The 14,310-nt window shown below is 51.6% G+C and overlaps 1 protein-coding gene across 1 annotated transcript; it reads left to right on the forward strand.

Moving 5' to 3' along the window:
• The first annotated feature begins 9,021 nt into the window (after positions 1 to 9,021).
• LOC121978355 (resuscitation-promoting factor RpfA-like) lies at positions 9,022 to 10,261 on the forward strand. The gene is made up of 4 exons (XM_042530710.1): positions 9,022 to 9,187; positions 9,303 to 9,473; positions 9,544 to 9,865; positions 9,955 to 10,261. Exons 1-4 carry the CDS (start codon positions 9,022 to 9,024, stop codon positions 10,259 to 10,261), a joined length of 966 nt encoding a protein of 321 aa, XP_042386644.1.
• The last annotated feature ends 4,049 nt before the right edge of the window (positions 10,262 to 14,310 follow it).

Raw genomic sequence — 14,310 nt, forward strand, 5'->3', positions numbered from 1 at the left:
TAAAACTCAAGTTTAAAAATTCAAAATTAATCTAAAACTTAAAAATTAAAAATTCGAAATTAATCTAAAAACTCAAAACTCAAAATTCGGAATTAAAAATTCAAAATTAATTCCAAATTCGAAATTAATCTAAAATTTAAAATTCAAAACTCAAAATTCGGAATTCAAAACTCAAAAATCAAAAATCAAATAGAAGGAGGGTCCAGAATAGCTGGCAACTCCGAAATCTATTTACCCGACAGGGTAACCGAACTTAATCTACCCGAAATGGGTAAACAAGAGTAGATTACCCGGATGGGTAAATAAGGATAGATTAAAAAGGGTTAAATTTTAACTTGAAGCACAGTACTGGTGAAATTTTTGGATGATAGTACGTTGGGAAAACTTGGGCATCGCATGTCTAGGAAGATATGGCTTCGACCTGGTGCATTTGGCCAAGTGGAACTAACTGAAGCTACCCTTAAATGGATCCTAACTAGTTAGACCAAGGTTTAGTATTAAGCTCAATGGGTAGGACTATTTGGGAAACCTCGAAGGCATGGCTACTTTAATGAGCTCCTTGTGACTCACCATAGCCCAGAAGTTTATCCAAAGAACGCTTACTTGTTGAACCCAAAAGCTAAACCCGAATCTAACATAAAGTTAAACAAAACCCTATAAATTGAACTAATTCATCTCACAAAATAATAGGATCCCCTGATTGAAAACATATACCGGGTGAGATGACTAAGCAAACTAAATTTTAAATCTTACATAAGTTAAGCTAAACATTTTCAAAAATCAAATTAACTTAAACAATTTCAAAATTGAATTAATTTAAAAATAATTCTCAATTAAACATCAAATCACCAAATAAACCCCCATAAAATTAACAAAGATTAGGTAAGATGCTAAATTAGGGACTTACTTCAATCAAACTGTCTTTTGATCCATCAACTACTTTATGTGTAGGAATTGGATCAATGGATGTTGGACAGTGGGTGTTCCAGACATATGACTGGAGATCGATTGAAGTTCATTAAGTTAAAACTAAAGAACCTAGGATCAGTTGCATTCGGCAACGATGGGAAACTGAAAGTAATCGGAAAAGGTAATATCAAACTTAATTCTGATTTTATTATTCGAAAAGTACTGTTAGTTGAAAATTTTAATTTCAATTTATTAAGTATAAGTCAACTATGCGATACTGGTTATTCAATCAATTTTACCAAATCTGAATGTATAGTCAAACATGTCGATAATCCAGAAATTATACTTAAGGGCACTAGAAAAGATAATGTCTACACCATTTTTCTACCATCATCCTCAATAAAGTGTTTTCTAACACAACAAGAGGAGACTGAGCTATGGCACAGAAGACTCGGTCACACTCACACAAGACTCATTTCAAAAATGAGTCAAAATGGACTAGTTAGAGGGTTGCCCAAATTAAAAGTTATTGAAAACTCAATCTGTAATGCATGTCAACAAGGAAAACAAACCAAGTCCACCCACAAGTCAACCAATACAGTTAGAACTACCCATCTACTTGAGCTCCTGCACCTAGATCTATTTGATTCACATGGAGCCAAGTCACTAAGCAAGAACCAGTATTGCTTAGTAATAATTGATGACTACTCCAGGTTCACCTGGGTAAAATTTCTAAAAATAAAAGATGAAACCTTTGAAATATTTAGTAATTTTTGCAAATTAACAGAAAATGAAAAAGATACTAAAATTAAAAGGATAAGGAGTGATCATGGAGGAGAATTTGAGAATCACAATTTCACTGAATTTTGTGAGATAAATGGGTACAAACATGAATACTCCTACCCCAGAACTCCCCAACAAAATGGTTTAGTAGAACGTAAAAATAGAACCTTACAAGAAGCTGCTAGAACCATGTTAAACGAATATAATCTATCTAATCAATTCTGGGCTGAAGCAGTTAGTACAGCATGCTACATTCAAAATAGGATCTTAATTAATAAATTTCAAAATAAAACCCCCTATGAAATTTATTATAATAAAATTCCTAACTTAAACTATTTAAAAGTATTTGGGTGTAAAGTCTTTATTTTAAACACTAAAGATTACTTAGGAAAATTTACATCAAAAACAACCCCAGGAATATTCTTAGGGTACTCAACCACTAGTAGAGCATATAGAGTTAATCCCGTCCGAAAGCTGAGTCGGACGGAGGCCGGTCGCAGTGGACTGGGCGTTGACGGAAAGTCGCGGGCGGTGCAGGCTCCCCACGGGTGGCTGATGCGGCTGCAGGACCCTGCGCACACTCAGACGATCCCCCCTCTCACGTTAGAGACCAAAACCCAGGGAAAAAGTCCCCGGATCAGACCCTCCGACGCTCAAGTCAGGTCCTTTTTCCCCAGAAAAAAGCAGACAGAAGGAGAAAAGGAAAATAGTTGTGGAAAAAAGTGACGAGGGAGTGTGTGCGCGTACCTGCGTACGAGGGATTTCTCCCCTTTTATGCGTCCTCCTGCTAGAACCTGCCCTCCTGTCAGAAAACGTTAGACGCCCGGCTTTGTCCTCCCGTCCTGGACACCTGTCGCGCTGCTATTTTTTGTGAAAGCATCTTTCTGTTTAGGAACCTTCGCCTTCGTACTTGGGTTTTGTCCTGTAGTGAGGGACAGCTGGCAGGCTACTACTGGCTATGAGGGCATCTTTTCGTTTCAGGAACCTTCGCCTTCGCCCGCATCGTTGGTATGTAATGATTACCCCTGACGGACCGTTGAGATTCTCCGCACCCGTATTACTTAGCTCCTCCGATCCATTGTGTCCCCGCACCAACCTGCACCCGTGGTTCGCATTTCCAGGCCTCCAACTCGCAGACCTACAGCCCTAACTGTCTAGACATAGCTACACTGATCTTCAACCTGCATCCTGCGCTTTATACTTCCTGCCCCTCAACCGCAGGTCTGTAGCTCGGGCTGCTTCTGATTAGCTCTGCCGCTTCCGACCCATTGGCCTATACTTCCAGTTCTTGGCCTCTGCTTAGCTCTGCCGATCCCAACTTGCATCCTGCGCTTTGTACTTCCTGGCCCTCAACCGCAGGTCTGTAGCTCGGGCTGCTTCTGATCAGCTCTGCCGCTTCCGACCGGCCTCTGTGCTCTGTATTTCCGGGCCCTCAACCGCAGGTCTGTAGCTCGGGCTGCTTCTGATCAGCTCTGCCGCTTCCGACCCATTGGCCTATACTTCCAGTTTTTGGCCTCTGCTTAGCTCTACCGATCCCGACTTGCATCCTGCGCTTTGTACTTCCTGGCCCTCAACCGCAGGTCTGTAGCTCGGGCTGCTTCTGATCAGCTCTGCCGCTTCCGACCCATTAGCCTATACTTCCAGTTCTTGGCCTCTGCTTAGCTCTGCCAATCCCGACTTGCATCCTGCGCTTTGTACTTCCTGGCCCTCAACCGCAGGTCTGTAGCTCGGGCTGCTTCTGATCAGCTCTGCCGCTTCCGACCCATTGGCCTATGTGCTCTGTATTTCCGGGCCCTCTACTGCAGGCCTGTGGATCGAGCTGACTCCGCTTAGCTCTGCCGATCCCAACCCGCTTCTGCCTATGCTGAGCCCTGACTGCCCTGTCAGCCTGCCTTTTTGACCGCCAAGTCGCCATGACTATTGACCGCCATCTCCTCGTGACTTTTGACCGCCACATAGCCTGGACTTTTCTAATCCTTTCCTCTTGGGCCCCTCCATCACTAACCGTATCATAAGCCTCCCCCACAAGTCTAGTCGAAGGAGGACGACAGTCTGACTGACTAGACCTCCGCACCTTTCTGTGACTTCGGCATATCTTTGTGATCTCAGCAGATCTCTGTGTATCTACCTCAGCGTATCTCTATGATCTCAGCATATCTCTGCGCACCCTGCTTCCTGCGTCACGCATCAGCTTTTGTGTCGCGTTGCTTGGGATACCATGCCTCCTTCATTACGTCGCCAGTCGCGCCCATGCCTTTGCTTTGACTTGGCCACCCGCCTTCTTTATAAAGAGCCTCACGGTCACTTCTTCGCTCTATCCTTCTTCATTCCTGCTTCTCTACTATCTCCTGCTCACCCGCGCTTTACCTGCTTCTTTCCCCCGAGATGCATTCTCCTTCCTTGGACGAAGTTGATCAACTACCTTCCCAAATGCGGATAGATCAGCTCACCTCGCAACTTGCCGAGAAAGAACGCGAACTGGAGCGCCTGTCCAGGGATCGAGCTCGTCTGCTGGCTGCCAGTTTGATCTGCAGCACCAAATTAGCCGCCAAGACCGTTTGCAACGGGAGCATGAGACAGAGTTATTTCTTCTCCGTGCGGTTCTTGAGGACAAACAAGACACGCTCGCCCGGCAACAAACAGTCATCGACTCCCTTCACGCGGAGCTGGCCCGAGCCGTGAGCGCGCCTGAATCTCCTGACAGGTCTTCACGCGGAAGTGCTCATTCCCCAGGGCCCATCTTTTCCCCGAGTCAAAGCTGGCCTGGGGAATAGTTGTCGCGGTGGCTCCTTTGTCAGGAGGCGTTTCTGCCTGTGGCCTTGGCTGTATCCCTCCCTTGCTGAACGGCGTTGCTACGCTCGTCGATCCGTCCCCTTTTGGCCCAGTTTCTCCTGCTCAATTTTCATCTAGCAAACACGTTTTTAGAAATAGGCCCTTGTGTAAGAGCCTAGAGTCGCTTCATGATTTCTTTTCATGCATGTATTTTGGATAATAAAGTCAATGTAGTGCTTAAAAATTGCAACTGTGATGAACGTGTAAAACCTGATTTCGTAGTTAATATTGGCGCTGTAGGAGTAGGGTAGATGGCGCTCCGCATCCCTTGCCCTGCGTATTAGCTGCATGTTTGAAATTTACGTAAAGTAAAACCAGATGTAGCTGACCTGATTATGGAAAACGCTCGGCTCAAGGTGAGGCACATCTCTCAGAAAGGTAGTTAGGCATAGGCACCGAGCTCGCTTATGATTTTCAAAGAGGGGCTGATTTTTGATTCCCGCATGGGGCCGACCTGAAAGGTCGTTGGTCGTGAGGACAGAGCTCACTTTTGATTCTCGCATGGGAGCCGACCTAAAAAGGTCGTTGGGCGTGAGAGCAGAGCTCACTTATAACTCGCACTAGGGCGAGAGTCTGGGACTACCGACCTAAAAGGTCGTTGGGCGTGAGCACGGGGCTCACTTTTAATTCTGGCATGGGAGCCGACCTAAAAAGGTCGTTGGGCGTGAGAGCAGAGCTCACTTATAACTCGCACTGGGGCGAGAGTCTGGGATTACCGACCTGAAAGGTCGTTGGGCGTGAGCACGAGGCTCACTTTTAATTCTCGCATGGGAGCCGACCTAAAAAGGTCGTTGGGCGTGAGAGCAGAGCTCACTTATAACTCGCACTGGGGCGAGAGTCTGGGATTACCGACCTGAAAGGTCGTTGGGCGTGAGCACGAGGCTCACTTTTAATTCTCGCATGGGAGCCGACCCAAAAAGGTCGTTGGGCGTGAGAGCAGAGCTCACTTATAACTCACATTGGGGCGAGAGTCTGGGATTACCGACCTGAAAGGTCGTTGGGCGTGAGCACGAGGCTCACTTTTAATTCTCGCATGGGAGCCGACCTAAAAAGGTCGTTGGGCGTGAGAGCAGAGCTCACTTATAACTCGCACTGGGGCGAGAGTCTGGGACTACCGACCTAAAAGGTCGTTGGGCGTGAGCACAGGGCTCACTTTTAATTCTCGCATGGGAGCCGACCTAAAAAGGTCGTTGGGCGTGAGGACAGAGCTCACTTATAACTCGCACTGAGGCGAGAGTCTGGGGCTACCGACCTAAAAGGTCGTTGGGCGTGAGCACGAGGCTCACTTATAATTCTCGCATGGGAGCCGACCTAAAAGGTCGTTGGGCGTGAGAGCAGAGCTCACTTATAACTTGCACTGAGGCGAGAGTCTGGGACTACCGACCTAAAAGGTCGTTGGGCGTGAGCACAGGGCTCACTTTTAATTCTCGCATGGGAGCCGACCTAAAAAGGTCGTTGGGCGTGAGGACAGAGCTCACTTATAACTCGCACTGGGGCGAGAGTCTGGGACTACCGACCTAAAAGGTCGTTGGGCGTGAGCACGGGGCTCACTTTTAATTCTCGCATGGGAGCCGACCTAAAAAGGTCGTTGGGCGTGAGGACAGAGCTCACTTATAACTCGCACTGGGGCGAGAGTCTGGATACTCCGGTCCGAGACCGGTGGCGATGGCGCTGGTCCGAGACCAGTAATGATACTCCGGTCCGAGACCGGTGGCGATGGCGCTGGTCCGAGACCAGTAATGATACTCCGGTCCGAGACCGGTGGCGATGGCGCTGGTCCGAGACCGATGATACTGGTCCGAGACGGGTATGGCGCTGGTCCGAGACCAGTAATGATACTCCGGTCCGAGACCGGTGGCGATGGCGCTGGTCCGAGACCAGTAATGATACTCCGGTCCGAGACCGGTGGCGATGGCGCTGGTCCGAGACCTGCTGGACCCTCCTCGCCAGTAGCACAGATGTGATGCTCTCTTCAGCCTCCATCTGCTTCATCTGAACCGCCTTAATTACTTCTACCGGGCCGGGCGTTATTCGCCAGTTTTGCGCTCGTTCTGCCGCATCCCTCGTCTTCCTGCAAGCATATCATGAATAGTATAGGATGTGGGCGGGAGAGAGGGAACATGAACCTTATTCGGCCCTGGGCACGCAACGCTCTTCTAGCTTGTGGGAGCTTCGCGTGCCTTTGCATGCTGGTGTGGTTAACGAACCTGCCTGGGGGTTGTCTCCACCGAGATGCTTGCCTAGCTACTCCGAGTAAGCAGCTCCCCTGACTGCCAACCCGTGCCTTCCTAACCTCCGCTGATCAGCCCTGTTCCTTGCGCGACCCCTACTGGATTGCCTGGCCCTTGCAGCTCTGTAAAATCTCCCGCTCGACCTTACCGAGGGATGCCTCTTTTTTAGAGCCACACCTTGTCATGATTACCCCGCCGCGCCTATCTTTAATAGGTTTATTCTCATGCTGACACCTGTCCATTGCATTTATGGTCTACGCTTCCTGACGTCAGTTTCCATACCTTTTTCGCACGCCTCCGTGCTTACTGCCCTTTAGACGGCGCGGGGCGAGTTACCCAAAAAGATACTCGGCCCGATTCTCGATGCTTCTTAGGCGGCTTTATAAACCCTAAAGGTCATCTGCCGCTTTCTTTCCAACGCTTCGTTCTCCTCCTCTCCTCCTCCGTGCTCGTCCTTATTAGTGCAACTTGTCATCTTCCGGCCTGAGCTCGCGACCCCTCTGCCCTTCTGATCGTTCCTGGCCTGTGATCCTTCTCGCCTCCAACCTTCTTGCTTGCTTCTTCCTCGCGACGATGGATGGTAAGGACCTCCCCTGGTATTCATGCTATCTTTCGGATTTGGATCACCGTGACCTGTCGGTATTACAATCCCTTCTGCAATTGGATTCCTCATATGAGCTTCGACTCCCATCACCCAATGAACATCCTTCATCTCCTCCTGAAGGCTATATCACTATCTTTAGAGATCAGATTATGGGCGGTCTTCGCTTTCCTTTGCACCCCTTTATTTCAGACTTGTGCCAATATTACGGCATCGGCGTCTCCCAGTTTGCTCCCAATGTATTTCGAGCTATCTGTGGAACCGTCATCTTATGCTGTATCTATCGAATTTCCTTGACGCCTCACCTATTCCAGCACTTCTATTCTTTCCGGCGAGCCGAGGCGAGGATATTCAACGTTCAGGCCAAGCCGGGCTTTAAGTTCTTTGACGGCCTACCTTCTTCCAATAAGGGCTGGAGGTCCCGCTTTTTCTTTCTTAAACCGCCTTCCCCCTTGGCTGGGTCTTCTCAGTGGCGCCCCCTCCCGGCTTCGGCTTTCCCCCCACATGTTCATGAATCTGCCTGCTTTGCAGCTGCGGACAAGTTGACCGGTGTTCTTGTTCGCTTGTCTGTGTTGATGCTGGAAGGCATTTTATACACCTTCGGTCTTAGTCCCGTCCCTGCAGAAATCGGAGCTCCCTTTGGTAAGTTGTCTATTCTTGCACGCCGCTCTTCGCTAACTGAGGTGCCTTTTCTTTTTTATTCTTGTAGCGGCTGCTATCCTCCGTTCCTTCGCCTGCCAAGAGACGCCCGCAGTTGCTGTCCTGGAAGCCCTGCATCAGGAGCTGACACCAGGCCTACCTTCTGATCCAGCTGCTGCCTTCGATCCTCAACTTCCAGCACCCCCGACCTCTGATGTTGTGATTGCCCCGCCGCTCGTAGTGCTACCTTCTCCCAGCGCTGCAGACCCAGCATTGTCCCACACCTCCGATCAACCTGCGACTGCTTCTTCGCCCACTAGACAGGCTCCTCCTCTCCGTCCTACTCTACGGCTGCGTGTGACGCGCAATAGCAAACGGACGGCCCCGGTCACCGCCACTTCTCCTCCACCTTCACAGCGCCAACGCGTGGTGGTTCTTTCTTCCCCCTCCAAGTCTTCGGGCACGAGCTCGACTCAGGAGACAAGTTTGGGCCAGGAACAGGCCTATGACCTGGAGGTGGCAGGCCCGCCGTCAGACCGACTTACTACGGCGCCACTCCAGAGCGTGCTACCTGCCCCGCCTTCACCTTCTGGTGGTCAACCCCTGGATTCGTTGACTCCTCCAGCCTCCTCCCCTCTGATGCCAACGAGCTCGGCCGTGCCTATTTCTGAACCGCCCTCCCCGGACTGGGCCTTTAGGGCCCTCTGGAGGCTTCCTTCGGCGACTGACCCGGCGAACGTGCCGGCTGCTACCTCATCCCCTTTTTTTGGCAGGGTCGACTTCCACGGGGCCTTGGCCAACTCCTGGCAATCGGCTCATCGGCAGTTCTGGGAAAGCGAATACCCTCTGGAAGAGCTCGATCAGGTTGCTTGTTCTCTGGTCGCGGTGAGTCCCTTTTTCCCTTCTTTCCTTCTTCTGGGCGTGCGTGTGTGTTTCCATAACCTCCTTTCCCCTCCTATGGGCACTTGCAGACCTGCTCGGCGAGTCTGAGCGTAGTCCAACGAGCGTCCGAGCTAGAACGGGAGAATGTGGCACTCAAGGCCCGTCTCCGGGAACTGGAACCCCCTTCATCTTCCACAGCTCGAAGGCCTGGACTCCTCTCTGCATGCCGCGGGGAATCAGCGGCCTCCGCTGGGCCCTTTCTCACGCCGCATTCAACAAGCTGCGGGCATTGAGGCGGCCTTAAAGGCGAGTGAGTCCTCTCTAGCCTCAGAGTGGAGCCGTCAGCGGCGACCTCTGAAAAAGAGAGGCGGCGCTTGCCCGTCTAGGGAATTGGCCTGCTGAAGCAAGGTGGGATCTCCTGGCAGTGGTGAAGCCCAAACCGGCCAATCTGCTGTGGGTGGAAACCACCTGCGAGCTCGGTGGGAAGCTTGCCGGCCCGGCTTCAATCTTTTCGGTAGACTTTCGCGGGCCAGGCGGTGTCTCGGGGCGAGTGACTGGGCTGCGCGGAGGCTACCCAGACAAGGACGCCATGGCGAGTACACAGCGGGAGAGCTCGGGCGGTGAAGGCCTACCGCAGCCTATGTTCGTTCTTCCTTTTTCCTTCAGAAGCTGTTGCTGAGTTACGGAGCTGTTGGCGGGGTGAGACAAGCCTTGAGCAAGGTTATTTGCGCGCAGCACTTCCCGCCACTTGCCTGGCCCGGGAATTGCCGCAGGACACCTTCCCCTCCTTCGAGGCGGATGACGGGCTCTTCTTCCAAGCTGCTCCTCCTCCTGCTGCCGCTCCAACCCCCGTAGAGGTGTCTCCCCAGTATCTTCCTGCCGCCATCCCCGAAGCTTCTGAAGCCCTTGCCCCTCCTCCTGCTGAACCAGCCGACCCGGCTTCCCCTCGGTCGGCTCCTGATAACCTGTCTCCTCCTCCGAATGTAGTGTAACTAGAACTATGTTATGCCGCTTGCTTTTTGATGCGTTGCTACCGGCTCTTCTTTGGTGGTATTTGTGTAATCGTACTGACCTCAGCCTGCTTATCTCCGATTTCCCCTGCGATCCGACAATTGTGCCGCGCCCCCCCCTATGCCATCCCCTCCTTCGAGGGGAATTGCCGCAGGACACCTTCCCCTCCTTCGAGGCGGATGACGAGCTCTTCTTCCAAGCTGCTCCTCCTCCTGTTGCCGCTTCAACCCCCGTAGAGGTGTCTCCCCAGGATCTTCCTGTCGCCATCCCCGAAGCTTCTGAAGCCCTTGCCCCTCCTCCTGCTGAACCAGCCGACCCGGCTTCCCCTCGGTCGGCTCCTGATAACCTGTCTCCTCCTCCGAATGTAGTGTAACTAGAACTATGTTATGCCGCTTGCTTTTTGATGCGTTGCTACCGGCTCTTCTTTGGTGGTATTTGTGTAATCGTACTGACCTCGGCCTGCTTATCTCCGATTTCCCCTACGATCCGACAATTGTGCCGCGCCCCCCCCTGCGTACTTGTAGCTTGTTTTCTTTGGGCAGTTGTTCGTTGGTTTCGGCCGAGCTCTGATGATCAGATTTCCCTTGTCTACTTTCCTTCGCTACGTGGCTTCTCCCCCCATCGCTGCCCTTCTACTGAGCCGGCCTGGGCCAAAGGCTACCTCGCGTGTCCGTGCGGCTCGCTGATTTGGCTTATCCGTCTTCTGGTGACCCCTCCGAACACTTTTGTCCTGTTTGAAACAATTTCCTAGGGGGCGCTTCGTATATCGAGCCCTTGTCTTTCCCTTAATGCCCCCTGGCTATCTTCTCGAAACTCATCACAGAGCGTTCCTCGTCTACTCCAGACCCGGCATCTACCGTCCATTGTTAACTTACGAAAATGTCCTCCGCCCACCATACCTATAAGTATCATCTGACTCTTTCTTTCACCATCACAGTAGAGCACCCAAACGTCGCTGCCGCCGACTAATTTCCTCTGAAACCCTGCGGCGATCCGTCCCTTCCCCTTCGGCGTTTCTTTGCGGTTGTCCTCTCCACCCTCTAAGGCGCTATCTTCTGCCATGACCTCTCCTTCTTGGGTCTCTCTGTTGGCGGAGCATTTTCCAGGCGTTTCAAACTTCGCCGAGTTAGATTGGGATGACCTACGGTACACTTATGAAATCCCTGTTAGCTTCCGCCCTATCATCCCTACTGTTGCAAACCTTTACTTCTATCCTCCGCCGGGTTCGTGTACTTTCTTCACTGAGCAATTTGTGTCTGGCCTTCGTCTACCTCCACATCCTTTCCTATCTGGAGTGTGCCGCTACTTCAACATCCCCTTAGGTCAGTTAACTCCCGACTCCATAAAGATTTTATGTGGCTTCGTGATACTCTGTGAGGTTTGCGAAGTTTCCTGGTCCGCTCCCCTCTTTCACTGCTTCTTCGCCCTCGCTCGGCGTGCCGATGGTCTTTTTGACTTTCAAGCTCGCAGTCAAACTGCCTTTTTCTCCCGTCTTCCTTCTCCTCACGCCAACTGGAGGAAAAAATTCTTTTTTCTCCGGTTTCCCGAAGAGACAGACTGGCCTATGCGTTGGCAACCTGAACTTCCTCCGCCCCCGGCGTTGGAAGAGTTTCACATGGACCTCTCCTATGCTGTAGAGGCTACAAGAATGGAGCTTTGGCGCCTGGATCTGACGAGACTGCTATCTGAAGACATGCTTTCTTTTTTCCGGCTGAATCCCTCCTTCTCCGGGGCGCCGCGCTCATTAGGTAAATCCACGCTTGGCTCTTCTCTCCTGCTTACGCTTGTTTTCTCTACAAGGATAACCTTCCGTGTCGACGCCTACAGCGGAGGCCTTGCATCGTGCCTCAGATGTTCTGCCCCTGCCCCTAGACGATCTGGAAATAATGCGACGTGGTCGAGTAATCTTGGAGAGGAGGCTACTCCCTTATCCCGACCCCGTTTCCCCTGGGATAGCAGTCCAACCCGTTTCCGACCCCACTGTGCATGAAGCTCCTTCTCCACAGGTCGCCCCCAGCGGGGATCGGGGTCACGCTCAGGCTAGCCATCGAGCTAGGCGGGTCTTACGAGGAGCCCCCCGGGCCTCCCGACGGGGTCGCGCGGCTCTTCATCGCGCGGGTCGAAACTTGTCTGGTCAAGGCGCTGCGGGTGGCGATGCCACGGCCCCCTCCCAGGGTCTACCTCGTTCTGACGATTCTGGCTCTGATGGTCAGCCCCAACTTCAAAGACGACGCCGAAGACCAGGTCTGACTTCTCGCAGACTCGATGCTGTTCCCTTATCACCGCAGTGTTCCCTGTCGTCATCATGGCTGGCTCTAACATCATTTCCTCTTGTTATTGTTGCGTTATTTCCCTGGCAGCCTCCCCCAACCCCTACAGGGGAAGACCCTCTGCGTCTCGTTCTGCCCCCCTTCCTCAGGAGGAGGACAGCCCCGGTGAGCAACGTGGCACGACATCAGGCGAGCCCACTCCTGAGCCGCCTCCTGCTCCTCCCGGCTCGGACGCAGGCCCTTCTCAACCCGCCGGCCCTTCTCAACCTGCCCGCCATTGTTATAGGACCACTATCCCCTCTGAAGCAGCTCAGGCTCGACGACATGATGTCTCTACTAGTGTCTTGGCGATGAAAGGCTGTCTTGGCAGCTTGTGGGCAGAGAGCATGAATCAAATGGGTAGCTTGTCGCCCTTAGCTCAAATGGATAGGTTCTCGAAGTCTTGGGCTAAAGTAAGTACCTTGTTCCTTCTCCTGAATGCGAGTTTGCTTTAACTGAGGGCTGTTATTCTTGGTCCAGACTCACGCAGAGTCCCTGGTGCTGAACCAATCCTTCCACACCCTCCATTATGAAAGCAAAGACCTCCGGGACAAAGTCTCTGAACTAGAGCTACAACTGAATGATCCCGATCAAGCCAGCCACGCCTTGCGAGCCGAGATTCGAGCTCTAACCCACCAGACTGAGCGACAAAAAAGGTCTCTGACGCAGGTCAGAGATGAGCTCCGAGCTGTGCGTGAAGAAAGTGCCGCACAAGAGACGGGACATCAGCAACAGCTCGCCCATCAGGTTGGGGAGACTCAGTCCAGAGATACCCTGCTACGGGAGAAGGACAATAAGCTGGAGGTTCAGGCAGCTAAGTTGGCAGCCCAGGAAGCAGAGCTGCAGGCCTTGAGGGAGGAACTGTCTCAGTCTCGGGTGGCTCTGACGGGAGTGTCTACCGCCTTGTCAGCCTATCAAGAGGGAGAAGAAGCTCGTTGCCTGCGAAGCCGAATGTCGTATCTGACTTCTCCTGAATTTCTATCCCAGGCTGGGGCACGCTTTGCTATGACCGTGCCATATACGGCGGCTGGAGTTATCAGGCAACTGAACGCGCAGGGCTTCTTGAGCTCCATTCCCGCAGCAGACTTCTTGAATCACGACCTAATCATTCAAGGCTTTCCCGATGAGATTTTTGCTCCTTTCAAATGATCTGTACTAGCCACTTAAACTGGGAAATCGTTACATGTACATATGTCTTTTCGAGTTTTCACTTGACTATCCTACTGCCTCCACGCCCCTCGTCTGATCCAGCCTACGTCCTCAGAGCTAGCCCCCTCAAACTCGATAGGGTCGTAGGTAGTTGGCACTCCAAGGTCGATCCAACTTCCTTCCTTGAGCGTCTTGTAAATAATAGGCTCCCGATGCCAATCTCTTGATAACCTTGTACGGTCCATCCCATTGAGGAGCCAACTTCGTCACTTCCCTAAGGCTTTATCTCCTTCATGGTCACCTTCTCAGAACAGGATCACCTTCCTATTATAGTTCTATGTCTCATCTTACCTTCACATGAGCGAGCTGTTTGCTCACGAATTTCGCTGATGAAATCCAGTTCAGCCAGCCGCCGCTCGGCGTTCTCTCCGTCGTACATCATCCTTCGTACAGAAGGTATCCCGACCTCCAGAGGAACCACCGCTTCATTACCATAGACCAGATGGAAGGGTGTCAGACCTGTGCTCTCTCGGGGCGTCGTACGGTAGGCCCACAAAATGCCTGGGAGCTCATCCACCCAGCTGTCCCCCATGTGATCCAGCTTGACTTTAAGCCCGCGTACTATCTCCCGATTGACTACCTCGGTCTGACCATTACTTTGAGGATGAGCCACTGAGGTGAAGGCCTGGGTTATGCCGAACCCCTTGCACCAATTCTGTATCCTATGCCCCTGAAATTGTCTACCATTGTCTGACACTAACTTATGGGGTAAGCCAAATCTGCAAAAGATATTTTTCCATAGGAACTGGATCACCGCATCTTCAGTGATTCTAGCTAGGGCTTCTGCTTCTACCCACTTGGAGAAGTAGTCTACTGCTACCAACAAGAAGCACCTCTGCCCGGTAGCCATCGGGAAAGGCCCCACGATATCCATACCCCATTGGTTGAAAGGGCAGGATACTGT

Source organism: Zingiber officinale, chromosome 4B, assembly GCF_018446385.1.
Source record: "Zingiber officinale cultivar Zhangliang chromosome 4B, Zo_v1.1, whole genome shotgun sequence".
In the NCBI taxonomy this organism is placed as follows: domain Eukaryota; kingdom Viridiplantae; phylum Streptophyta; class Magnoliopsida; order Zingiberales; family Zingiberaceae; genus Zingiber; species Zingiber officinale.

Excerpts from the sequence above, each read along its gene's own strand:
- LOC121978355 (XM_042530710.1), top strand. The coding sequence starts at position 9,022 with ATGTGGCACTCAAGGCCCGTCTCCGGGAACTGGAACCCCCTTCATCTT. Across the intron at positions 9,188-9,302 it reads TGAGGCGGCCTTAAAGGCGA|TGGTGAAGCCCAAACCGGCC; the intron begins GTGAGTCCTCTC and ends ATCTCCTGGCAG. Across the intron at positions 9,866-9,954 it reads TCTCCTCCTCCGAATGTAGT|CCTGCTTATCTCCGATTTCC; the intron begins GTAACTAGAACT and ends TACTGACCTCAG.